This window comes from Mercurialis annua, linkage group LG1-X (genome assembly GCF_937616625.2).
Source record: "Mercurialis annua linkage group LG1-X, ddMerAnnu1.2, whole genome shotgun sequence".
NCBI classification, from domain to species: Eukaryota; Viridiplantae; Streptophyta; class Magnoliopsida; order Malpighiales; family Euphorbiaceae; genus Mercurialis; species Mercurialis annua.
This window is the reverse complement of record NC_065570.1, coordinates 2,756,638-2,781,807: the sequence shown is the minus strand read 5'-3', so window position 1 is coordinate 2,781,807 and position 25,170 is coordinate 2,756,638. Positions and strand designations below refer to the sequence as shown.

Here is a 25,170-nt window from a genome sequence, read left to right as displayed (position 1 = left end):
TGTTTTCTATGCCTTTAAAATTTAAAAGAGTGCGTGTAATTACATTTATTTCGAAATATTATATCAAAAAAGGTAAATATAATTTACATAAATTATCCCAAAAGTTAAAGGACTTGTATGAACATTTGCTCATAATTTTTTTAGGAAACATGAATATTGTTGTCTGGATATGGACAGGAGACGTCCTAGCCCATCATGGCCCATATGACCTCTGATTATTTACTTTGAAACCCAACTTTAATTACAAAGTCCTCAAGCCCAAAATGCTCAAATGGGCTTTTATTCAATAAATTCAAGTCCCGAAAATAATGTGAAGAAAAATACCACCTTTTTATTCATTGTATTCTAATTTTAATTATCCATTTATTAAAAAAATACCATTGAAAAAACCTCGTTATGGTGATGAAAGAAAAATTTATATAAATTATTAAGGATTTAATTTATCCGAAATAATCTTTTGGATTAAATTTTATAAATGAATAAAATCTTAATCTTACCGATTCGACGCGAAATTGATATAAAATTATAATGAGTTTAGAATATAATGTTGTAATTATTATTATTTCTTATTTTGAAGTAGCTAAATTATGACTTTGTACATTAAATTATATGGTGTATAAACTAGAAGGTTCGTTTTGGACTAAATTAAAGGAGCAAAATAAGGCTTAATTCTTACACAATCAACATATTGTCTTTTGTGGAAGCTTTAGGCATACACATTATGGAATAATAATTGAGATTCACCAACCAAATCAATTGCTAGATTATGAAAAAAAATACGCCAAAACCACTATGTAATTAATTAATTATAAATAACATATTGGAAGGTTAATAATTAATGTCTAGAACATATTTCCTTCTATTGGTAGAGACCTTTTTGACGCATTTGAGACTTGTTTTATCCTTTAATTACTCGAGTTGTGCTTAGATAATGACATGAAAGTTCATGTAATTTAGTAATTATTTCGTTCATAATTTAATAATGTTATCTTGTAGAGTTACTAATTAGTATTTGTTGGATTGAAATAATGTTGTTTGGTTGTGAGAGTTAGTTGCTGAATCGAGAATGATTTATTGATTGGGATAAGTTAAAATTGTTTACATAATGATGTATAGTCTATATAAATAAATTTACAATATTTGTTCAAAGAGTTAATTGCAAAATATATTATGAACTTTATCGTTTTTATAATTTTAACATAAATTTTCAGTTTTGACTATTTAAACTACAAACTATCAATTTTTTACTTTTCAAAACACTAAATAATTTTTTAATAAAAAGTGACGATATGAACATCGGAATATAGATTATCATGCCAATGGTTCGTCGTCAACATTTGGGTCTTTTATCTAAAAATTGACAGAATGTCGAATTGTAGAAAAATATTAATTCATGTTTTAAATTGTTAAAATAAAAAATTTTGTTAAAATTATATAATACAATTAAATCTCTGATTTTTTTATTATCCTTTTTAAATGACAATAATTGTTATTTTCACATTACTATTTTATTATTTTCATGTTATAAATACTATAAGAGTATGTTATAAATACTATAATGTTGAAGCACAGCCGATTGTTTATGTGTCTACGTGGGAAATAAATCCAATGTTTGAATATTATAAAGTAACGGCTATATTAGAAGCTTGCTTAATAGAGCTGCCAAACGTCTCAATAAAAGAACAAAAATTATCTTTGAAAAAATGAACTCTTCCACCTAAACGTTCATCTTGATTTTTCAACTAAAAAAAGGACAAAAAATTAGAAAAAGATACTAGATTTTAGTTAATTATTTGATTTTCTCACGTATAATATAGTAATAGGAAGTAATTTCTTAAATTAAGATGTGTTAATTCAAACTTTCCTAATTTAAGTAAAATATTTGAAAAACAGAACACAGCATAATTAGCAGAAAAATGGGAAAAATCTTGGCTTTATTTTATTTGTTTTGGTTACCCATCCGGTTTTCAGGTCTTCGCTCTGACTAATCCGATCCGATCCGCGTCGCGCGTCTGACATTTGTGGATGAGTCTGCCAGCGAGGATTTTCTGCATTCATAAAACTCGAACCCGAAATCTTACTTAAGCGATACCAAACCGCTTACCACTTGAACCAATCTCGTTGGTTAATCCTGGTTTTATTTTTCACATTAAAGTTATCATCTTAAGCAATGGTTACATGTGTAGACCTTACGTGCTAATCTGAATATTATATTATTAATTTTACTTGCACAAATTAACAATATACTACGTTAAAAGTAATAGTAGTACATTTCTTTAATCATGAAAAAGAGTTAAAGTTGGATGCAAATGAAAAGAGAATTTGAGAGCATAGCCCCACTCAATGGAGGAGTGGGGTGCAAAATTATAGACATATAGTCTCCCCTCTCAAGAAAAACAAGACCAACATTTTAAAAATCAAACCGGATCAAACCGACAATTAAAAATCAAAGATCAATTTGATTGGGTCGAAAATCCGCAAGAACAAGAAAAGAAATATTAAATTGTTGTTTAACCCATAAAAGTCATTCAAATTTTGATTTCTTAGTTAAAAATGATTTATTTAGTATTTGTATATTATATAAATAACTTTATTTTGTATTTAAATGATTAAATTGACTATTGAACCGATTGGACTAATAATTATATTATTTTAACTATCGTTTCAATATTTAAAACACGGAAAAAAATAATTAGTAGTGAGCATCGGTCGGTTCATTCGATTCTGAATCGATTATGACCGATAATTCCAAATTTGTTATAATCTTCGACCAACCCGGATTTTTTTAACCAAACATCGAAAATTTTTTAACTGAAGTTTTCGATCAGTTCGGTTTCAGTTTCAAATTTGGTTTGAATTTATTTTCAAAATTAAATAAAAATCTAAAAGTTTTAGGTAAAATAACAAAAACGTTTCGAGATTCAGAGCTAAAGTCAAAAAAATCCTTACATTTTCTGAAAAAGTTCGATTTTATGGGTTTTTGGTTATTTTGATTTTACAACCTCCCAAATCGGACCATTAACTGAACTCCAAACTTTTCAAAATTAGAAACTGGACCAAACCGTTTTCAACAAAAATTAGAACCAAGCAACAAATTTCTGTTCGGTTTGATATTTTCATCTGGTTCAGTTTTTGCTCACCCCTAGAGACAATATCGTATTCAATGCAACTGTTACGCTATGTCATTCGTACAACAAACTAATTGTGCGGTATTTATGTAAAAAATTTTAATGATTAAAAAAATAAATAATAATTAAATAATTTTCTATCGCAAATGCTAACTGACTTGGTGTAAATATGACATGCGATAACCATTTTATAAGATAAATACTCCTAAAAACAACTTCATTCAAGTTGAATTAACTCCTAATAATGATAATATATATAAAATTATGATATTTGCACTACATTTTAAAAATAACATGACCTTTAAAACGTGTCAATCACAGACACCACCTTTTATTTTTTTCAATTTCATCATGTGCACATTTTTCGGTGAAAGTTCGCTGACTTGGACATCTGATGGTCTGCCACGTGTCACGTCATGATTTTATATGTAATTAATCCAAATTATAAACAATTTTCTAATTATGAAGTTGGATCAAGTTTTTAATTACGGAAGATGTTGTATCTCTCTAGTAAAATTGTGGAGTATTTATATCGTTTAAGATAAAAATTTGAGTTCATATATTTCATGAAAATAGTAAGTAGTAAACACAAGATATCATAATTTATTTAAGGAAATTACAATTTTCCAAAATACAACTCTCGAAAACAGTTTGATGAACTTATCAAATTCTCAAAAAGCAGACTCTCTGAGTCAGCAATCATTCACCGCAAACAAATAAAAACCAATTTAGAAATACTCAAAAAAAATGAAATTAGCATAATTTGAAAAAGGCAAGTAAAGAACTAAAGAGACAGAGAGTGACCCCAAAATTCCTGCTTTTTATGCAACAAAATATTATCAAACAAATTCAAACCATTTCACTTTCAAAAAGTTTATACATAAACATAAACAGTTCTGTTCATTACATAAAAATATCTATGCACAGAGCGCAAGAAGATCACCATCACTACACTCACTCAAACCACTGAGCTTTTGCTGTTTATAGTACAAACAAACCCACCAAATTGTCTTGGATTTTGTTCCCTTATTTGCATTTTTAGTTGTATTGGTTCAAGATTTGAACTTTTTCTACATTTACACCATTGCAAATTCTCTGTCTTTCACTTGCGGTTCCTCCAAAGTTCGGACCTTTTTGAGTTTTTCTCAGGCGGGTTTGGCTAACAATGGTGGGTTGTCTGAAGTGGGGAGTGTTTCCTGGGTTGGTGTTAGTGGCCTTCACGGTGTCGTTTTGTTCTGCTTCCACTGATCCTCGTGATGGTAAAGTTTTGATTTTTGTTGGTTCTCAAGTAAATTGCTTGACGAACGAGTCATACTTCAAATAGTATAAGCGTGAGCAGCAATAGTTTAAATGTTATAAGCGCGAGCAGCAATATATTAGGTTGTGGGATCAATTTCTCCTACAAGCTCTCCCTTTTCCCTATTTACCTAATTATATAAAAGAAAAAGTATATTGCTTGATGCCCGTACGAGTTTGGTCTAGTAGTAAGCCTTGGCCAGATGCCATAGTCGCGGGTTCAAACTCCGGCCATGCTCTTTTTAAATGGAGTGGTCGGGACTTAACTGCTGCTCATTATATACCCCGGTATGTGGGCTTGCGGGCGGTTCACATTCCGGAATTTGCCAGTGATCCCGGGCTTTTCAGCTTCGGGAATGAGTCCTTGTTATAAATTTTTTTTATTAAATTCTTGAACTTGCTAAAAGTTACTATAAAATTTTGATTAATTTGTGTGTTTTACTTTTGATAGTTTTGGCTATTAAATTCTTGAACTTGATAAAAGTTACTATTAAATTTTGATCAATTTGTGTGTTCTACTTTTGATAGTTTTGGCTATTAAATTCTTGAACTTGCTAAAAGTTATAAAATTTTGATTAATCTGTGTGTTTTATTTTTGATAGTTTTGGCTATTAATTCGTTGTGGGTGACACTGAACTTACCGCCTTTGCTTGGATGGTCACCTGGAGGAGACCCTTGTGGAGAGGAATGGCAAGGGGTTATTTGTGTCCTTTCTAACATAACTGAACTGTATATTCTATTTCTCTTTTTGGTTTATATGTTTGTTTGATTTTAATAGGTGATTTTGTTTTTTAATTTGAAGTTTTATGTTCATTACAGGAGATTAAGTGGCATGAACTTAGGTGGAACTTTGGGGGATGACTTGTCATTGTTTGAATCTATTATGGCAATGTAAGTGTTAGTTATTTCTAATGTGCTGCTCATGCATAGAACACGGAAACTCCTCGGGTCCTATATTTTGGAAACGTTTCTGAAATTCCAAAACTCTATGCTTATAATGTATGCTTGTAAAAAATGTGGTTTTAGCTAATTTTTATTTTGGAGTTTTCTGATTCCGCTCTACATAGCTGGTCGTTCATGTGAATTTTATATGCGTATTTATGCTGTACTGATACAGAGATCTCAGCAACAATCATATTGGAGGGAACATTCCGTTGAGCTTGCCTACTACTTTGCTTAGTTTGTATGTAAAATTTAACCTTTATATTGTAGTTTTAAAAAAGTAATTCAATCAGTTTGCTGACTTTATTGGATGTATTTGTTTCCAATCCTTGCATACGCTTTCAGTAACCTAAATTCTGTGTTTTATTTGGCTTGTTTTAGTTCTCTTTCTGGTAATCACTTCGAGGGAAGCATCCCGGGTACATTATCCTCCTTAAATCAACTGTCACACTTGTGAGTTTCAATCAGAATTTGTTACAATGGCTTCAGAACATAGGAGCTGTTTACTTGTAATTATTTCGCCATTATTAAAATCTAGCTTTTATTCTTCCCAGGTCATTAAATGATAATAATCTAGACGGCGGAATACCAGATGCCTTTCAACAGATGCCAACTTTGACAACTTTGTAGGATATTTTAACTTAATCTTATAGTTACTTATCTCTTTAGCTTTCTAGATTTTGTTTGTAATTGTATATCGTATTGTGTAGGAATCTGTCAGGTAATAATTTGAGTGGCCAGCTTCCTCCGTCGATGGGAAACTTGTCATCCCTTACCACATTGTACGGATCTTCTTGGCATTTCCCTATGCAAATTTCCGCTTTTATGATATTTGCATAATCTTATATATTATTTCTTGTATTGCAGGCATTTGCAGAATAATCAACTCGGAGGAGTTCTGGATGTATTACAAGATCTACTCCTTCAGGATCTGTAAGTTTCTGGCTGCCTTTTATTCTCCCTGATGGAAGATGTGTTAGCCTAGGATTCATAACTTGTTCCAAGTACCGCCTTGATATCTGACGTGTCGCATTCTTTTTGCACAGTAATATAGAGAACAATTTATTCTCAGGACCTATACCTGTGAAGTTGCTGACTATTCCAAATTTTAGGTGAATTACTCCGCTCTTTTTTCGTTTGGTTTTGATTTTCGTTTACTATCATGATATGAGATTTTGCTGGATTTTATTGAAGAAGCGCTGTGAAAGAATAATTAAGGTGTACGATGCTTAAATGAGGAAGCACGATTTTCTGTTTCTGAATTTCACATGTGATAGTAACTGCTGATTGATTCCCGAGTCGTAAACTTTTGCATTCCACGAACTCTCCTTAATTCCTTTTCCTTTAATTATGTGGCAGAAAAGATGGCAATCCTTTCAATACAACTATTATTGCTTCTCCTCCTCTGGCATTTCCACCATCTGCTGCCATGCCCCCATTTACTGCTGAAGCACCTGAGACGCAGACACACTGGCCGACTATGACACCAATTCCAATAACTGAGGCTGAAAGATCGAGGCCATTTTTTACAACTCACAGGGCCATTTTGGTTGGTGCTGCAGCAGTGGTGATAGTTGTCTTTATAATATTGTCTCTTATAGTGTCGGTATGCTGTAAAAGAAGGAAAGTAAAGGAAGATGCCGAAAGGGGTGATGTTGATTCTTACAAGGGCCGCTCGAAAAAGCCTGATAGTAAAGCTTCAACGCAACAGTTTAAGCACGAGAAAGGTAATTTTTTTTATTTCCTATTTTCTATCTGTTCAAGCTTATCAGTTCGAATTTTTATATTCAATATGTCCTTTTGAGCAGTTCCAAGAAATCCTGTAGTAAAGTTACAAGATCAGTTTCAAATAGACAACAGAAAAATGGAGACAAGTCCAAAGCTGCAGGATGAACGGGGAAATGGTTTAACAAGAATGTCTGTTTTATCAAGGAAGGATCATAAGATAGATAAGAATTTTACGGCATTGCAGCCATTGCCACCTTCTGCTTCATGCCCTCCTGTCGACAGAGTCACTGTCAACCCGGTTGTCCCTGCTGAAGCATATACAAGGAGCAAGTCGACCAAGAATCTGAAATCTTCAAGCTCTTTAAAGGTGTTCAACATCGCCACACTTCAGCAATATACAAACAGTTTTTCAGAAGAAAACTTTGTTGGAGAAGGCACACATACCAGTGTTTACAAGGCCGAGTTTCCTGATGGAAAGGTAAGTTTATTTTGCTAATATAAACTAAGACTCGGTAAACCTTGTGTCAATGAATGAATTTTCTTCGAGCTTCATCATGCCTTCTATAAGCATTAGAGTAATGCTGTATCTTTTCTCTGTCTCTTTTTTCCTTAAACTACATTATCGCTGGTTTTCTCTTTATCTAATGTATGGATAGACACACGACAGATAGATGTTGTAGACTTAGGAAATCAAGATGGCAATCAAAATTTAAATGTTTTTGGTTGCAATTTCTTGTGTAGCCAATTATAACGTGAAAGATTAGTATTAGTTGCAACCGTAACCTTTCAACATATTATGTTCAATGTATATCACATCACCAATCTTCGCCCTTCTTTTTTGTCAGAATGATTCTTTATCAGTTTGCTCATTGTGGTTGAGAACATGGCTCTGGTCTCTCATATATCTAATTTTCTCTGTTTTTTTTTGGGTTCAAATAGCTCCTGGCAGTCAAGAAATTAAACAGCATGTGTATTAGGCAACACACCGATGAACAATTTCTTGACTTGGTTGCTACTCTGTCTAAACTTCGGCATCCAAATATTGTGCAACTCGTGGGCTATTGTATTGAGCATGGACAACGGCTACTTGTTTATAAGTATTGCGAGACAGGGACGCTTCATGATGCACTGCATATGGATCACGAGATCCACAAGAAACTTACGTGGAATGCACGCATTCGGCTAGCATTAGGAGCTGCCAGAGCCCTACAGTAAGTAAATATCTTAATATGAAATCTTTAAACCACTCTTTAAATTCTTCTAATTGAATATCTAGTTAAATCGAGTGTTCAATATGGGCATATCTTTTAAGCTCCTTCTAACCTTTTTGAAGAGACTGCTTCATACAACTTCACTCATTCACTTTTTTTTTGGTGTGTGGTAAGATATCTGCATGAAGTTTGTGAGCCACCCATGGTCCACCAGAATTTCAGATCTGGAAATGTTCTTCTTGATGAAAAGCTTGCAGCATGTGTCTCGGACTGTGGTTTGGCCCCTTTACAATCGTCTGGCTCTGCAAGCGAGGTAATCTTGGTCTAAAAAATTAAAGGTTATATTTCTAGTCAACAAAGGTTCGACTCTCCAACTTGGGACAAAATATCAAAAGACAAGTTTGTAGTTTTGAGAAAAGAAACCTTAACTTGTCAATTTTGGGTCAATTACACCGTAATCCAACGTCAGATTGACATCGGTCTTGATGGTCAAAGATGTTAAGTGTTAACTGACCCAAAAAAATCGACAAGTGACCACGAACTTGAACTCTTTTGATCTTTTGTCCCAAATTTGATGGTCAAAGTGAACCTTTATTGTAAAATAATTGCTAATTAAACACGGAAGCTTGAATTCTAGTTGCTGATTTTTAATATTATGATTCTTCAGTTATCAGGACGCCTCAACGCTTATGGCTATGGTGCTCCAGAATTGGAATTGGGAAATTATACTTGCAAGAGCGATGTATACAGCTTTGGAGTGGTAATGCTAGAACTCCTCACCGGAAGGAAGTCTTATGACAGGTAAGTTAGTAAGTCCTTGAAAGAGAGTTTCTGTGCCGATTCTAATTTTTTTTTTCTGAAACAGATTCTTTTACTGTGTAAAATGAATTTTACTTTAGCAATCATTTCTTGAGCTAATACTATTGAATCTTAAATTAAATATAGGTCTCGTGCTCGAGGGGAGCAATCTCTCGTTAGATGGGCAATTCCTCGCCTTCATGATATAGATTCGCTATCTGATATGGTTGATCCGTCTTTAGATGGAGCACATCCTGCCAAGTCTTTATCGCGTTTTGCTGATATAATAGCCAGATGTGTTCAGGTGCATTTTCTTTTCTTTTCTTTTCTTGTACTACAAGTTAATCATAATGTAAATTTGTTTATTGTTGCTATGTGCAGTGGGAGCCAGAGTTCAGGCCGCCTATGTCCGAAATTGTCCAGGACCTTTTGCGTATGATGTAGCGGAAAATGTGAAGCACACAATCATCTGAAACTCAAGATTTTGGTCAGGTAGATTTCACTGAAGAACCGTATTTATATATCAATATCAAATGTCGTATAATTATATATGTTCTATATAGTTTTTAAGCATGGCTAGAAATTTTAGTGGTAATGAGCTAAAAGTTTTTGTAGGGGTACCCATTCATTGTTCTTTATATTCTTTTTATATGTGTTTATATAATTATTCTCTTTATTTGTGTGAAACGTGAATATTAGTCATGGTAATGTAAGTTATGGTGTATTTAGCTCATATAAATTATATTACTATTTTTTTAAAAGTTTTGAAAAGTTGTTCGAGACTAGAATTCGGAATTCAATGTGGATGCTATCCTAATGGGTTTAGTCTAGAGCTTATTATCGGACTGGAGACTCGTCCGGGCTGCCTAAGCCCGACCTATTTAGTTCGAGGTTGAACTCTTATTTTTTCTTCAAAACTAGCCTGAGCTTGTAGTAGATTTCCTTCTACTTTTCGTACCTACATGCTTAGAGTTTTATATTTAGTTAATCTATTTTACGTATGTTCAAAAAATGAGGTCCACCCGCATAAATATAATATATAAATCACATTCGAACAGTAAATATTAAGCATGAATCGTACTCGGGTTGAGATTCGGCTTGCATTGAAAAGAATCATGCCCGTCCGAACCGCCTAAACCCGTGAACAGTATTAGTCTAAACGATACCTTTTTGAAAATTAGTACTCCCTCCGTCCCACTTTAAAAGTCCCATTTGACTTTACACTCAGATTAAGAAAACATTAATTATTCTTGTCTTTTCATGTTTTTTCATGTTTTGCCCCTATTAATGATAGTGGAATTTTCCATAAAACTCTTTTAAGATAACTAAAATAAGGGTAAAATGGGATATTCAATGGAAAAGTATTCTAAAAATAGTAATGGGACTTTTTAAATGGGACATCCCAAAATAGAATATGGGACTTCTTAAACGGGACGGAGGGAGTATAATTTATGTATAATTTAATAATTGTGACAGGAACATCAACTGCTCTGCTAGAGAATTAGAAAACCAACTACTTGAAGCAGTTTGCTGAATATTATTTATATGTACATATATATAATATTTAATGACATTGTGATTAGGATCTTCGAGATGCATATGTAGTTGTTTTGACCACACGATTTGCACCGTCCACAAGATGTCATGTGGGTCACTACATTGTATCTCATCCACTTTCACATGCTAATATATTACACTATTATTTACTTTAGTAATTGATAATTTCAAAAAACAAAATGAAATTGGAGACACAAATTTGGATTTTGTGCCCAATTCAGTCCCTTTTCTTAGTCCTCAACACAGCCAATTTTCATTTGATTTTAATCTGCCTCGAACCAAGCGACATTATTGTGCCACACCAATTCATATGTCGGTGGTCTCCTTATGATCAAAACTATTTAACCTATAGTTTGGACAAATCAATGATCTTAAATATTTTTGTCTTGAGCTTGAAGTTTGTTGTCTTATATGTTGAACACATAATTTAATTGATAATAATAAAATATGGAATATAAGATGATGTGAATTTTGTGCGTGTATTGATAGTGAAAATTCAACTAAATTTGACAGTTTAGATGTCCATTTCCTCTAGTAATTACATAATTCTAAATTTAATGGTGTGGTTAGTTAGCTAAGAAAGGTGTAAATTTTCCCAAAATATTTTACAACTACTAATCCAACCAATTCGATTCCAACACGCATGCTCTAGCTATTTAATTTAAGCTAAATAAATAAAAAGATCAAATTTTTTATGAAAATTTTATAAAAGTTTAAATCTTTCAATGTAATTTAATTTGTCCTGAAACACATAATTTCATTTCAAATATGTCCATATATACAATTTTACTTATGTGGCGCTGATGTGGGGCATGTCATATCAGCGCCACGTAGCCGCCACATGAACAAAATTACATAGTTTGACATTATTGAAACAAAATCATGCGTTTGAGGACAAATTGAATAAAATTGAAAAGTTATGACTTTTATGAAACTTTCATGAAAGGTTTGACATTTTTTGATTATTTGACCTTTAAATTAACCAGTCATTTTAGAGTGTTTATTTCATACAATTGTTGCGCCACGTTATTTTCACAACAATCTAACGAGTATTTGTAATAAAAAAAACTTCAATAATTATTTATTTTATCATTCAATTTTTCACGTGACTAACGCACTATTCGTTTGTTACACGAATGATTTAACTATGTATGAGAGCGATGATGGTCTTATGACAACCACAAATCCCTAATTAATGCTGAAAAATGTAAATAAACCTATCAAGAAATCTCCTGAGAATAGCTTTTTTTGGTTCTTCCAATTTTGTTAATTTTTTTTTATGAAACTGCGGCAGAATTTAGCATCTATAAAGTACCGATAAGGACCCATTAATCAACCTTGGATTCTTGGTGAAGTTGCACGCAGTAACCCTCTCCGTTTATATTGTGTGGGGGTCATGTGCTATGAGTTTTATGGTCAGGACTCGGACCTGTGCATAGGTTTGGATAATCCCTCCATACCGCTTAAATTCATTGAATTTTGACCTAAATAATGCCCAAACAGAAAATAAAAATGACACGGAATAAGAAATAAAAATGACACAACACGAAATGAAACAAAAAAATAAATTAATATTTTTTAAAATGAAGAATATGATATATTATAAAATATAAAATTTTATACATAAAATTTATTTATATTTGTGACAATTAATGAAGTAAATCAATTAAATATACTTGAAATTTAAGTTTATAATAATTAATAAATTATCTATAAACGTTATTATGAATATTTTAATATTTTATAAGTATTATACCAGTGTAATCTAATCCAGTAATAAATAAGAGACAGAATTTGAGTGATGTCAATAATAAAATTTATAAATAATTAATTAGATAATTTTATTTTTATATATGTAATTTTTAAATTTGTTTGTTAGAAAACAAATGTCTACTTTTTATAATTTATACAAATGAATCCGAATGTTTTCACGAGTTTTGGATACTATAATGTTTTAAAAACAGAAAATGTGTTTTTAGTGTTTCCATGCTTTATTTAATATGACATATTTGAACATTTAATTTTCCTATCAAATTCGGCTGGAGGATAAACCTCAATTTATTAGGACATACTATTTTTTTTTCTATTTTTATTAAAAGTCTATAATATAAATCTAAATATAATTTGATCCGAGTTTCTATAGTTTCGTCTCTGATCGCGTCTAGTCATGCAACAAGTATAGTACTTTTTCTTTTGTTGGAATAGTGGTGATTTTCTCGAAGATGTTTATAAAAGGATCATGTCCTACTCTAGATGGAGTTAATTGAAATACAATTGTAATTTTTGAGTTATGATTTTTAAATTCATTTAAGTTGGTATAAATAAATTGTAGATTAAAATTTCTTTTATTACGGTTTGTTTTTCTGATAGTATTTTCTGGCTACGCGACCGGTGTTCTAGCATGGAATGTGAATCATGTTACATGATACATGTTTTGTGCTTGGACATTCTTCCTCAGAATCCAATTTATTGTAATAACCCCACACCATGAACACACCCATTGAAAAAGTTTTCATTTTCCCTTTACCAGCTTTTATATTTTGTTTTGCTATTTCTTTTCATGTCATGTTAAATTCTCTCAAAAAACAAAAACACATGTGAGCATTACATGTTAGAGACTCGTAAATAAATGGAAGGAATCAATAAAAGTAAATCGGGTAATTAATTAAGCTTATGCTTATTTTAAGATATGCTTTTTTTGAGGCTATTCATGTGAAAATTAATAAACAAATTAAATAGTTTATGCATATTTGAAGACATGTCAAGCACTTTGATTATGTTTGTACCCAGCTCAGCTGTATTTTTGTTAGATTAGCACGTAGTTTACGATTATATGCTGTTGTTACCCAAATCTATGACCAAACAGCTAGATTTTTTATACTGATTCTCTCAACCCTAGTAATTAATCAGTGTTATGAATTTAGTTAAATATTTTAAGACAGTTGCTACAGCAAATGAGAGAGGTTGCAAGATTTCCTAGCAAATCACATTATATACCGGTTCAAATGAATTAATCGGTTAATTCGATAAAAAAATGACTAAATTAATATAAAAATGACCAAATATAATCAAAATCAATTGGTCAATTTGATTTAACTGACCATTTGCTCATTCTTAGTTAGTGTAGGTCGCTCTCATTAAGTATTTAGATCCTCTCAAATTTATTTGAACAACTTGAGGGGGTTATATTCACAATTTACATCGTTCATTGTAAAATGAACGGTGTAAAGTAATTTGATTATAATTAATTTTTTTTATTTATATCTTTAGTGAACGGTATAAATTGTGAACATGACTCCCTCAATTTCAAATGTATTTAAGGGAATCCCAATAAGAAGCACGGAAACTTCGATAAAGTTGCGTTTCCCGTTTCGAAAACGTTTCGGAAACCGGAAACTCTTGGACATCCGTACGAAACGTTTCGGGCCGTTTCTGTTAATAATAAAAATTAAAATTTGTAAAAAAAATAAAAATTATTACCCACAAATAAAAAAATCTAACTAGTTGCCCATAAATATTACATTCGCATTGCCAACAATACATCAAATATACTTATTTTTGTTGAATTATATCATATTTTTTATATATTTATAAAATTTTAAATATTTAGTATATTAAAATGAATTATTTTGTTAATTATCATAAATATTTTTATTAATATATCCCTGCATTTTTATTATTTACACGTTTCCCCCACGTTTCGTGTCCTTCATTTTGAAAAACTTTCGTTTTCCCGTGTCCGTTTCGTATCGTTTCCGTTTCCTGTTTCCGTTTCCGTGCTACCTCTCGCTATTAATTACTACTTTCTGTTATTAATTTATATTTTTCAATTATTTGATTTTATTTCTTCTTCAATTATCCACTGTTTGTTTATTTGTGATTGTGACACTAGATATATAATTAATTGATAAATTGGGAATAGAATATAAATGCATGAGCTATACCAGAACCAAAGTCATTAGGGTTTAACTAAATTCCCAAGCAAATGTCCCTTTCATGTTAACATTGTCAGATTATCAGCATATAAACAAATGTTAAAACAATAAGAGAGAGAATAAGAGAGACTTACTAATTTAATCTAACACGCATCTCATCTAATTACATATTTAATCATTCCGGTTGGTAACTTCAAAACTTGAAAGAGAGCCCAAAATATTATTTTCCCAAATAACATATACATAAAATTTATTTTAATAATTTAATCTAGAAACATTTAAAATAATATCAATTATATCCGCTTTTACATTTTTAAATAAAAAAGAAACAATTATATAAATCTTTTTATTTAATTTTAAAATATATTTCTATTTTCTATTTAATATTTTACCTTAATTTTAATACAGTTAACATTTGCATGATTGCTTCTCATCCATTTTGAAAATACATACTTAGATATAAGTAGATTTATTTCTAGAAGATTTATGTAATAAATTATCAAAGTAGATTGAAATTTAATTTATATAAACTCCCAGAGGCGGAACTCGGGTGGGGCCTGTTCCGAAATGTTAGAGATCGACCAATACTGAATAATTGTTTTAAAGAGGATCGAGTTAATTTTAAAAAATTTAAGCATAGAATTTTTTTAAAAAAGTCAAATAAGATATTGGTCGGTATAAAAAATATACCGTTTAGTCTAATTTCTTTTGAAAGTCAATCAACATACCGCTTGAAATAGCCGAACAACGTATCGTTCGCCTTAAAAACATTCACCCAATTTAAATTTCTGATTCTACAACTGTCAACTCGTCCTATAAATTTAAAGACCATGTTAATTTTTTCACTAATTTTTCAAAGAAAAAATAGCTTCATTTTTCTCATTAAATACAATACAAGTAGATGTTAAAAATATTATCTATTAATATAGCGTATATTTTTATTAATACTTTGCACAATAAAATAACACAATAGTGGCATAACATCAACCATTCTTTCATTTTTTTAATAAAATGAAATAGAAAAGACAAGGCAAAAAAGGGAAATTTATTAAAATTTGGTAAGATTACTTGTAATATTTCAGACCACAACGTTGCTATTACAAAAATTTAAGACGAAAATGAAAAATCAACATCCACTAAAAAAATAACTCCTCCCAAATTAGAAGGGCATTTACGTCCTCCACAAAATATATCATAAAGAAAAGGGTAATATAGGAAAAACCAAAGCAAAAGAAAGAAAGAAGCAACAGCTAGTAGTAGACTCTGATAAGAAGCTCAATCATAGCCTGAATTCAACTCAATTTCTTTAACTATTTTATTTCCTCACCGGAGAATCTGAAATTCCACCGGAAATCAGTAATTTCCGAACTCGATTGGATTTCCGATTTTCTCAAGTAGCTCACAGTAGCTGAAGAACTTCCTAGCTACTTTTCTGATCTGTAATTTACTTTTTAGCGGCGGTGCCGGTGATTCATTTCTCCGGTGGTAAAATGACGAAGCGTGGATATAAGCTGCGTATCCTTTAATTTTTTTTCTTTCCCGTTGCTGCTGTTATAATGCTGAAGCTTAAAATCAGTTATGATGTTTACGCGTTTGCTGTAATTTTTAGGTTTTCTAGAGTTATTTTTGCTTGCGTACTGTAGAAGCTTTAGTATTTTGATTAATTAAGCTTAAACTGATTTTTAATATTTTTGTTTGTGGATAAGTGTGATGCAAAAAATTTGGGTGAAGTGTTCTGCAGGTTAGGTTTTGTGTTAATTTTTGGCTTAAAAGGAAATTTAGAAGTTGCTTGTGTTGTTTATTTGTTAATCTATGTTTAGTTCCTTGACTTATATGAAAATAGAAGAATTTGCGGCTCATTCAACCAATGTAAACTGCTTAAGTATAGGGAAGAAGTCGAGTAGAATGCTCGTAACTGGGGGTGATGATTGCAAAGTCAATCTTTGGGCCATTGGAAATCCTTCTTCTTTGATGGTTAGTTCAATTCCGTCTTACTTAGATTCAGAGTTATTTAATTATTGCTACTTTAGATGATGTTTACCTTATCTGCCATGCTTTCCTTTATTTGCATAATAATATACTTCTGTTCGGGCCTAATTAATGAGTTGCTGATTCGGTTGTTTTTTAGCTTCTCGCATGTCGTTACGAAATGCCTTAGACTTTTCGTTGCTGTTATGAACCATTCATTTATCGTGGTGTCACACGTGGCAATAATAAATGTCATAAACAATTAGTGAATATCATATTAATTCTAGTTAAAATGTAATCATTTAATATGATTATTTATTGACTGGTTATCACATTTGTAATTGTCATGCGTCACACGTTAAGTGATGTTTGTTTCATAATCCGCTGAACTAGGTTCATGCAAGTATTTCTCCTCCGGTGTTGCAAATAATGATCTCTACTGCTCAGATCATTCTTTCAAGTATAGTTTTGCTTTATATTATCTGTTGGAATTATCTAACTTGATTTGTGTTTTTTTATTACATGCTGAAGCTGCTACTATTTTCACTGTCTTAATGGTGTCAACTCTTTTGGATGATAACTGTACCACGTGGCAGATATTCCGTGGCAATACTACAATTCAAAGAATAAGTTTATTTTTTTTGTTTTTGTTCATGTGCAGAGCTTGTCTGGTCATACGAGTCCCATTGAATCTTTAGCATTTGACTCAGCTGAAGTTTTAGTTCTTGGCGGTGCTTCCACAGGGATGATAAAGCTCTGGGACCTGGAAGAAGCAAAAGGTATGTTGCTTGGTTTGACTGAGTTTTACTTTATAATCTGAACTGATGTAATAGTTTGGATGGAAATCTATGATTGTGTGCTACACCTGTCTGACTTAGAATATACCAGAAAAGTTTGAATCCTGATGTCTGCATTTATTAGACTTAGTGTGGGGTAACCACGTGTGTCTCACTTCAGTAAGAAAATTATTGAAGTGCCATGGTCCTGTACCTCATCTTTTTGTATTTGCTAGCAAACCATTAATTTTTATTATAGCAGAGTTAGTGCAGCTGATGCTTCGTGAAATTCTAAAATATGTATTGCTGTTCATGAAGTGTAGTGGTTCGCTCTCTTACTGGACACAGATCAAACTGCACTGCTGTTGAGTTTCATCCCTTTGGTGAATTCTTTGCATCTGGTTCTGCTGATACAAATCTGAAGATCTGGGATATCAGAAAGAAGGGTACAATTCATACTTACAAGGGTCACACTCGAGGCGTTAGTACTATTAGATTCAGTCCTGATGGTCGTTGGGTAGTTTCTGGTGGATTTGATAATGCTGTAAAGGTACTAGTGATTTCACTATATCATTAGAATATGAATGAAGTTTCGTTGCATCCCCTCATTTGGTTCGCTATTATTATTGAACAGGTGTGGGATCTTACTGCTGGAAAGCTTTTACATGATTTTAAGTTCCATGAAGGGCATATTAGATCCTTAGATTTTCATCCCCTTGAATTTCTCCTAGCCACAGGTGAGCCCTAGATGGCTTGGTTTTGATAAGTCTATTTTGCATCCGTGTGGGTGAATAACATTAATATTATGCTGCTGTATACTTCTATTACTTTCTGGTTCTCTGCTAATATGTTGCCATTCTAGCAATGTACGCTTATCTTTCGAAGTTCTAATACATTTTTTTCTCCATGTACCTAATTTTGAATTTTTTGTTTGTGCTATAAATCTTGATGACCTGCAATCAGCTTGTCTTTATTAATTTCTTGTAGGCTAAATTTAAAAATGATTGTAACATGAAAATTCATTTTTCAGGTTCAGCAGACAGAACTGTGAAATTCTGGGATTTGGAAACTTTTGAATTGATTGGCTCTACTAGACCTGAGGTATCTGAGCATAGTTGAATTTAAATACATCTCAATTTTTTTAAGCATTAAGGTATAGTTTCTCTTTAAAATTTTTAGGTTTCTATGATTGACAAATGTCTTGGGCCTGAAGTAGAATTTAAAAATAATAATTCTGTAAGCTCCAGTTTGCTACTTTTTATTTCCCGCAATATTTAATGTTACTAGTAATTTGTTTGCCAGTCAAGAAGCATCAAATTTTTTTAATGTGTTCTTCTCGGGTGTTAGTCATTTAGATGCGTTTCAGTGGAAAAAGGGTAACTTATACAGTTCGTCACTTAATTTTATGCTCCAATCACTAGTTTTGGCTTCTAAAGTTTTTTGCCATGGCTTGAAATTTGTGTCCCAGTTTGTTAAAATAAAACACTCCTTCCTTCTGCCTCCGTTTTTTTTCTTTTCTCCTTTTGATAACTGAATCTACATAATGCAAGAGCCAGTTTATCACCTCCTTCCAGAACTACATTTGAAACCTCATTATGTGCACATTTTTTAGTACCTTTTATCCACTTCTATTTGTTTCTCTATTTAGGCTTTATTCAGGCTTCTTTCTATTTGCTATTTTCTTTTAATTAGTTTGTGTTGATCATTTGTAACTTAAATGTCATTATGCTTTTTTTGCTTCTTCTTACTAGGCCACTGGAGTACGTGCAACTACCTTCCATCCTGATGGGAGGACGTTTTTTTGTGGATTAGATGATAGTCTAAAGGTTTGGATTGTTTCTGTCCTAACACGTTGCCATATGTTTCTATGATAGAAGTTGAGTTCTGGATTATACTTAAACTACAGGTTTATTCTTGGGAGCCTGTAATTTGCCATGATGCCATCGATATAGGGTGGTCCACACTCGGTGATCTCTGCATTCAAGAAGGAAAACTTTTGGGTTGCTCATATTATCGAAATTCTGTCGCAGTTTGGGCAGCTGATATTTCGGTATTTTTCTCTATTGAGCAGCTCTTTTTTTTGTTTTACTCCTTTAGGTTATGAAGTTATCATATTATTTGGTTTTCTAAGCCAAACATTTTATTTTCCTTCCATGTATCCCTAATTTTAAACAATTATAAATGATTTTTTTCTTCTTTTGAGCTTCAGCTAAGTTTCAAACTTTGCTTTATTCATTTTAGCTTATTGAGCCATATGGAGCTGGCTTTGTTTCCAAAGAATCTGACTCAGACAAAAAGTTCAGCAACCCAAAAAGTGATTCGCCAGACAAAGTAAGGAGTGGTCTAAGGCTGACTTCAGTTATGCGCTCTATGTCTCCTGATTATGACGTCAAAGAAATAAAGAACATATATATAGATTGTAAGTCGACGTCTTTGCAGTTTTGTTGACCAAACCATCAATACTTCCTAGTTTATACATTTTGCATATCTTTCATGTATGTGTATTAGTGCTTCATTATCCAAATTCAAGAAATCGGCTGGCCTTGTATTTTAAATCTAGTCCTGTCAAAATTCAATTATGGTATAGAAACCAGCCTTTATAAATTTTCAATTTAGCGCTTATACTGACCTTGGCAAGACATTCTAGTATGAATTATGGAGAAGTAGTTTAAATAAAATACCGAGAAAAAAAAGAATTGAAAAAAATGACTGAAATAGATGGTCATTATTTTCCCTAATCCATTTGTGTGGAAGAAATCGTTATTCACCAAGACCTATTCTGGTTTAAGACAAAGTTGAGGCTGAACCTAGTCTTTTCTACTTCAAACTAAATTAGGTTCCAAGCATTTCCAGTCCATCTGCATGATTTCGAATTGGTGCTGGCTTAGAACTTGATAGTACTGATGCATATGCTGACTTAGATTTTTGGGTTAGCAAATAGGAATACTACCATAAGTGCATTATATACACATGGTTTTTTTACCAAGATGCATATGCTGTGAATGCTTCTAGCTTCGGCTCTGCTGTCCAGTATTGATGTACTGTTTCGTATTTTCTTTTTGAAGCTACTGGTGGAAAACCAGTTTCTTCCCAAAACGTTGGGGCTTTGACTTCTTCGAAGAATGTCCACCCGCTTGATTCAAAAGAAATGCGCAATCCACCATCAGAGAAGAAGATTCCCGTTATAGAAGTTAATGCAAAAGCAGTTGGAGATCCATTTAATAAATCTTTTGTTGCACCCGCCTTTGTGCCCCAGGATAGGGTCATTGAGAAAAACTCCAATTCTGGAAGGGAAAAAGTTACATTTTCACGGACAAAACCTGGCATGTTGCTTAGGCCAGCTCATATGCGGAGGCTATCAAGTAGCAAGAGTGATGTTGATAAGCTGTCAGCAGCTCTTGAGTCTGAAACTTTTTGCGATGCGCCAAGTGAGGAAGAAGGTGCAATGATTCTGAAAGTACAAACTCCAAATTTAGAAGAGGAAGAGAAAAAAATTTGTGAAGAAAAAAGTTACAATATCAACAAAGTTACCAACAAGATTGAGAAAACCCTATCCCCAGAGACACCTTCTAGTCAGGAAAACGGTGAGATCTTATTTTCATATAACATCATTTTTTTTCATGATTCGGCTGTATGCTCAAAATTCCTTTTTCTGTCTACTCTTCTTTCATCTCAAATTTTCTTGCCATCCGGATTCCCCTATCATGCATTTCTTAGGCTTTTCTTGGTCTTCAATTGTATCATCAAAGCCATTCCAATCCTGTAACCTGATTCTATCTGATAATGTATACATTAAATACAAGCCAACTTATTAGCTATTAGTAAATATTGTCAAACCCTCGTCTTGTAGCTGTTACTGTGGCTTACATGAACTCTTAAAAGTGTTGGTCTTAACTTTCATATCATGCTTTTAATTAGCTCTTATCATTCCTTATTGTTGTAAGTTTCTGAACTTGGTTTTCTCTCATTGCATGGTTTGTAATGTATCTATGTTCACTGGCTGTTGGTGATTAATTTTATTGTTTCTGGTAATGAATCAGTTAATTGCAGCAGCGGGGTTCCTTCTGTTAAAATTGTCAATGGAGGTTTGTCAGTACTTGTCACAAATTTTCATCTTCACCACTTCATGATTCAATGAATATTAGTTATTGATTTAAATACTTCTGTCCTGCAGTTGCTGTAGTATCAGGCAGGACACGCTCTCTGGTTGAAAGGTTTGAAGGACGAGAGAGATTTAACAGTGAAGATCAATCAGCAACAGCGGAATCTCATACTGTAGATGAAACAAGTAGCACACTTGCCATATCAAATAATATTACCCCTCTTTCTACGCCCGAAGCTAGAGATTCTCCCATAGTCACTCCTATCATATCTGAAACCAAAACAAAACCCAACATAGAAACTAATAGTACCCCTCACGTTTTGCCCAACACAAATAGAATACCTATCAGAGCAACTGCAGTGACCCCTCAGGTTATACGGGAAATGGACAGAACACCTGTCGCAGCTGCTGTGACCCCTCATGTTATACCGGAAATAGATAGAACACCTGCCGCAGCAACTGCTGTAACTAGGCGCGTTATACCAGAAACAGATAGAAGGCCCGTTGCAGCTGCTAATGGAACTCCTAAAGCTATACCTGAAAGAGAGAGAAAAACTGTTGCCTCAAATGGTGCCACTCGTGCTTTACCTGCAAGAGAAAGACCACCTTCCCCAGCTACTAATATGACTCTAAGACAAAGACCACCTTCCCCAGCTAGTAATATGACTCTAAGAGAAAGACCACCTTCCCCAGCTACTAATATGACACGCCGTGTAGCACCTGAGCGGGACAGAACACCTCCCATAACGGTAGGCCCTAATTTGACGATTTGTATATCTAAACATAAGCAGGCCATCTTCAGAATTTTCAGTTTCTTGTCGGGATTAGCATAATGAACTCACATGCCTATGTCCTTATCTCTGATCAACCTATTCACGCTGTTCTGTTTTTTTAATTGATGTCAGGAGGAGCCTCAGGTTTCTGGAAGGGACCCAATATCTTTTAACTATAATGATATTGGTGAAGAATTATTGCAAACTCATGATGTTCTTTTAGTTACTCTTAAATCCCGCTTAACAAAAATACAGGTAAATTACTGATATTCTTTGAATGATGTGGATTGCTGCATTTTACAATCTGAATCTTGAGATTGATTAAGTTGTCTCCATTAAAAGCAACCTCTACTCTAGAAGTGACTCCGTCATTAGAAATTCATTTACCAATATATGATATATAGATTAGCAAGTTTAACTGCTTTGGCTACCTTCAAAGAATGGTGATTTTTCTTCAATATCTTAATTACTTCATTAAGTTTGTTTCTTGCTTTTTTCTTCCTTTTCTGGGATAAAAATCCGTGAGAAACTTGCTCAATTCATTCTATAGGTGGTTCGACATTTTTGGGATCAGAACGATAGTAAGGGCGCCATCAATGCCTTGAGAAAACTGCGAGATCATTCTGTGAGTAATTACTATCTTTTGTTGGTTAATGCAACTTTTGACTAGCCGTTTATCTTGGATTTGATATTTGATTATTACATTAAATTCCTGCTGCAGGTGCAAGCTGATGTGATCAGTATACTTACTGAAAAAATGGAAATTCATACCTTGGACTTGTTTTCTTGCATACTCCCTGTGCTTGTGGGATTACTAGATAGCAAGATGGAAAGGTATTTTTGATTTCCACATGATTAAAAAACTTTCATTGCTGTAACTTGGATATTATGAACCCTGTAATACTGCCATCACCGTACAAACTAGTGAACATTAGCAGAAGTGGTGATGATCACAATGTTATATCATAACTTAACTTGCACTGTTAATATACAGGCACATAAGTGTCTCTTTGGAGATGTTACTAAAGCTTGTAGCCGTCTTTGGCCCAGTAATACGCTCAACCGTGTCCGGTCCTCCTGGAGTTGGTGTTAATCTACAAGCAGAGCAAAGGTTTGCCTATATTTTCGTGGAAGCTTAACTTTTCGTAAATGATAAATCGCCTGATCCAAGTAATTTGGTGTGGCTTACATGTATTCATATGTTTGACTGCAGGCTAGAATGCTGCAAGCAGTGCTTCGTTCACCTGCAAATGATCCAGCAAATTCTTCCAGAAATCATCAGGCAAGCCGCTATCTTGACTTGAGCACTCTTCTCTCGTTTAACCCACTTTGATTTCACTAAAACTAGTAGTTTTATAAGAATTATTTTTCTCTATTGTCTTGCTGAAATGCATCTTAGCAACTAATTAAAGGGTCCCTTTTGGAAATTCTTTAGGATGCCCGTACCATTTTTTAAATCCAAATCTTTGTGTTCTTTTATCAATTACGACCTAAATTTTTAATTTTTACGATCATGTCCTGAATTGAAAGGTTATTTGCAATTATGTCCATTTTCAAATTGGAACTTAATTTTGCTTATGTGGTATGTATGCATGTATTATCCAGTTGGCAAAAATAATAATTTGACGCATTATATGCCATGTAAGCAAAATTAGGTGTCAATTAAAAAATGAACATAATTGCAACAAACCTTTCGATTCGGGAAATAGTTGTGAAAATTTGAAGATTTGGATTTAAAGTGATTTGGCCTATTTTAAAAGATCATCATTCTGCTATATTCCATTGTAAATGATGAGTGCATTTGTTTTGTGCTGTTTACAAATGCCTTGTTTTCTGTTAATTCTGAAACTCTAGTGCTTAAGCCTCGGCTCAAATATGAGCTAACGGACAGAAATCTCCCTCTGAATTTTACTGCAGGAAAGGCGGTGTGTTGGCCAGATTAGCTCTGGAGCTGAATCTAGTTCTACGAGAATCGTAGCCACTGTTATCATCCGAAGCCAATTTCAACATCAGTTTTGAGGTAACCCAACAGAAGATATGCAAATGATGCTACTTTCAGGTGATTTTTGTATCTCACGATTTTGTCATACGCTGTGCTCATAATATCGACTTGTATCAACAGGCATATACAGCTTACTAATATCATGAGATAATTACTAGAGCATTAACGTACATGCCACTATTGATACATAATGATGAAAGACTATAATCCTATAAAACGACGGTCATTTTTTGCAGTTCCTTTGATTCTGGCCATTGTTGTCTGTAATTTTTGTGTAATGTTCAAATGAATGTAATTAAGTGGCAATTCTTATGTATACTTCATTCATGAAATTCAATGAAAATGCATATATTTCTTTTTGTGCTGATCCATTTTATAACTTTTTTCTATGTTTGTAAGGAATTTTCTGAGGTAACTTTTTGAATGAATCAACGTTGTGTGAATTATTTAATTTTTGTAATTTAATAGAACGATGATTTCTTTTGATTAAAATCGGCTGATGTGAACGTTGGATTTGCTAGTATTATTTTACGTCATCTCCACATCAGAACAAGTGCTTAGTTTTTTTATAATTTAACAGAACTTTGATTTTTAACAAATTAATTCATGAGTTGATATATTTTTATAACTTAACCACAAACTGAAACATTTTCATTTCATATAATAATCACATAATGTTCATTAATATATTGTTATTTCTGCATATACATTTAATTTAAGGATAAATTTTAAAGTAAAATAAAAATGAAAAATGTCAAATTTATCAAACAATTGTGTAATTGCCTTTAGATTCATCTATCATCAACTTTGAATCAAACTTTCGTGTTCTTGCATAACTTGTATTGTTTTTATTAATCAAACTGATACAAAAGAAATTTACCATTTGCCCACTTATTATAATTCTCACTGAAAATGACTAAATAAATCGTACTCATATATAAAGACTGAATGTTT

At 32.7% G+C, this 25,170-nt stretch overlaps 2 protein-coding genes across 3 annotated transcripts; both read left to right on the top strand.

Moving 5' to 3' along the window:
• The first annotated feature begins 3,918 nt into the window (after window positions 1-3,918).
• LOC126664858 (protein STRUBBELIG-RECEPTOR FAMILY 3-like) lies at window positions 3,919-9,790 on the top strand. The gene is made up of 16 exons (XM_050357444.2): window positions 3,919-4,387; window positions 5,027-5,153; window positions 5,244-5,315; window positions 5,542-5,607; window positions 5,748-5,819; window positions 5,921-5,992; window positions 6,077-6,148; window positions 6,234-6,299; window positions 6,413-6,478; window positions 6,726-7,093; window positions 7,175-7,572; window positions 8,034-8,305; window positions 8,480-8,618; window positions 8,973-9,106; window positions 9,251-9,407; window positions 9,485-9,790. Exons 1-16 carry the CDS (start codon window positions 4,294-4,296, stop codon window positions 9,545-9,547), a joined length of 2,238 nt encoding a protein of 745 aa, XP_050213401.1. The 5' UTR covers window positions 3,919-4,293; the 3' UTR covers window positions 9,548-9,790.
• A 6,041-nt stretch (window positions 9,791-15,831) lies between these two features.
• On the top strand, window positions 15,832-24,575 carry LOC126654133 (katanin p80 WD40 repeat-containing subunit B1 homolog KTN80.3-like). 2 transcript variants are annotated; one of them, XM_050348211.1, is made up of 19 exons: window positions 15,832-16,110; window positions 16,439-16,569; window positions 17,225-17,342; window positions 17,663-17,889; window positions 17,974-18,076; window positions 18,370-18,440; window positions 19,091-19,165; window positions 19,246-19,389; window positions 19,581-19,758; window positions 20,405-20,923; window positions 21,380-21,424; window positions 21,514-22,190; window positions 22,347-22,469; window positions 22,765-22,839; window positions 22,936-23,048; window positions 23,209-23,325; window positions 23,428-23,496; window positions 24,132-24,234; window positions 24,337-24,575. In XM_050348211.1, the coding sequence occupies exons 1-18, from the start codon at window positions 16,086-16,088 to the stop codon at window positions 24,190-24,192; spliced, it is 2,871 nt and encodes a 956-aa protein (XP_050204168.1). In that variant the 5' UTR covers window positions 15,832-16,085; the 3' UTR covers window positions 24,193-24,234; window positions 24,337-24,575. The 2 variants fall into 2 exon arrangements, with proteins under 2 accessions (XP_050204168.1, XP_050204159.1); XM_050348202.1 differs by having other exon boundaries at window positions 24,132-24,575.
• The last annotated feature ends 595 nt before the right edge of the window (window positions 24,576-25,170 follow it).

Excerpts from the sequence above, each read along its gene's own strand:
- LOC126654133 (XM_050348211.1), top strand. The coding sequence starts at position 16,086 with ATGACGAAGCGTGGATATAAGCTGC. Across the intron at positions 20,924-21,379 it reads ACCTTCTAGTCAGGAAAACG|TTAATTGCAGCAGCGGGGTT; the intron begins GTGAGATCTTAT and ends GTAATGAATCAG. Across the intron at positions 22,191-22,346 it reads ACAGAACACCTCCCATAACG|GAGGAGCCTCAGGTTTCTGG; the intron begins GTAGGCCCTAAT and ends AATTGATGTCAG.
- LOC126664858 (XM_050357444.2), top strand. The coding sequence starts at position 4,294 with ATGGTGGGTTGTCTGAAGTGGGGAGTGTTTCCTGGGTTGGTGTTAGTG. Across the intron at positions 5,608-5,747 it reads CCTACTACTTTGCTTAGTTT|TTCTCTTTCTGGTAATCACT; the intron begins GTATGTAAAATT and ends GGCTTGTTTTAG. Across the intron at positions 7,094-7,174 it reads ACAGTTTAAGCACGAGAAAG|TTCCAAGAAATCCTGTAGTA; the intron begins GTAATTTTTTTT and ends CCTTTTGAGCAG.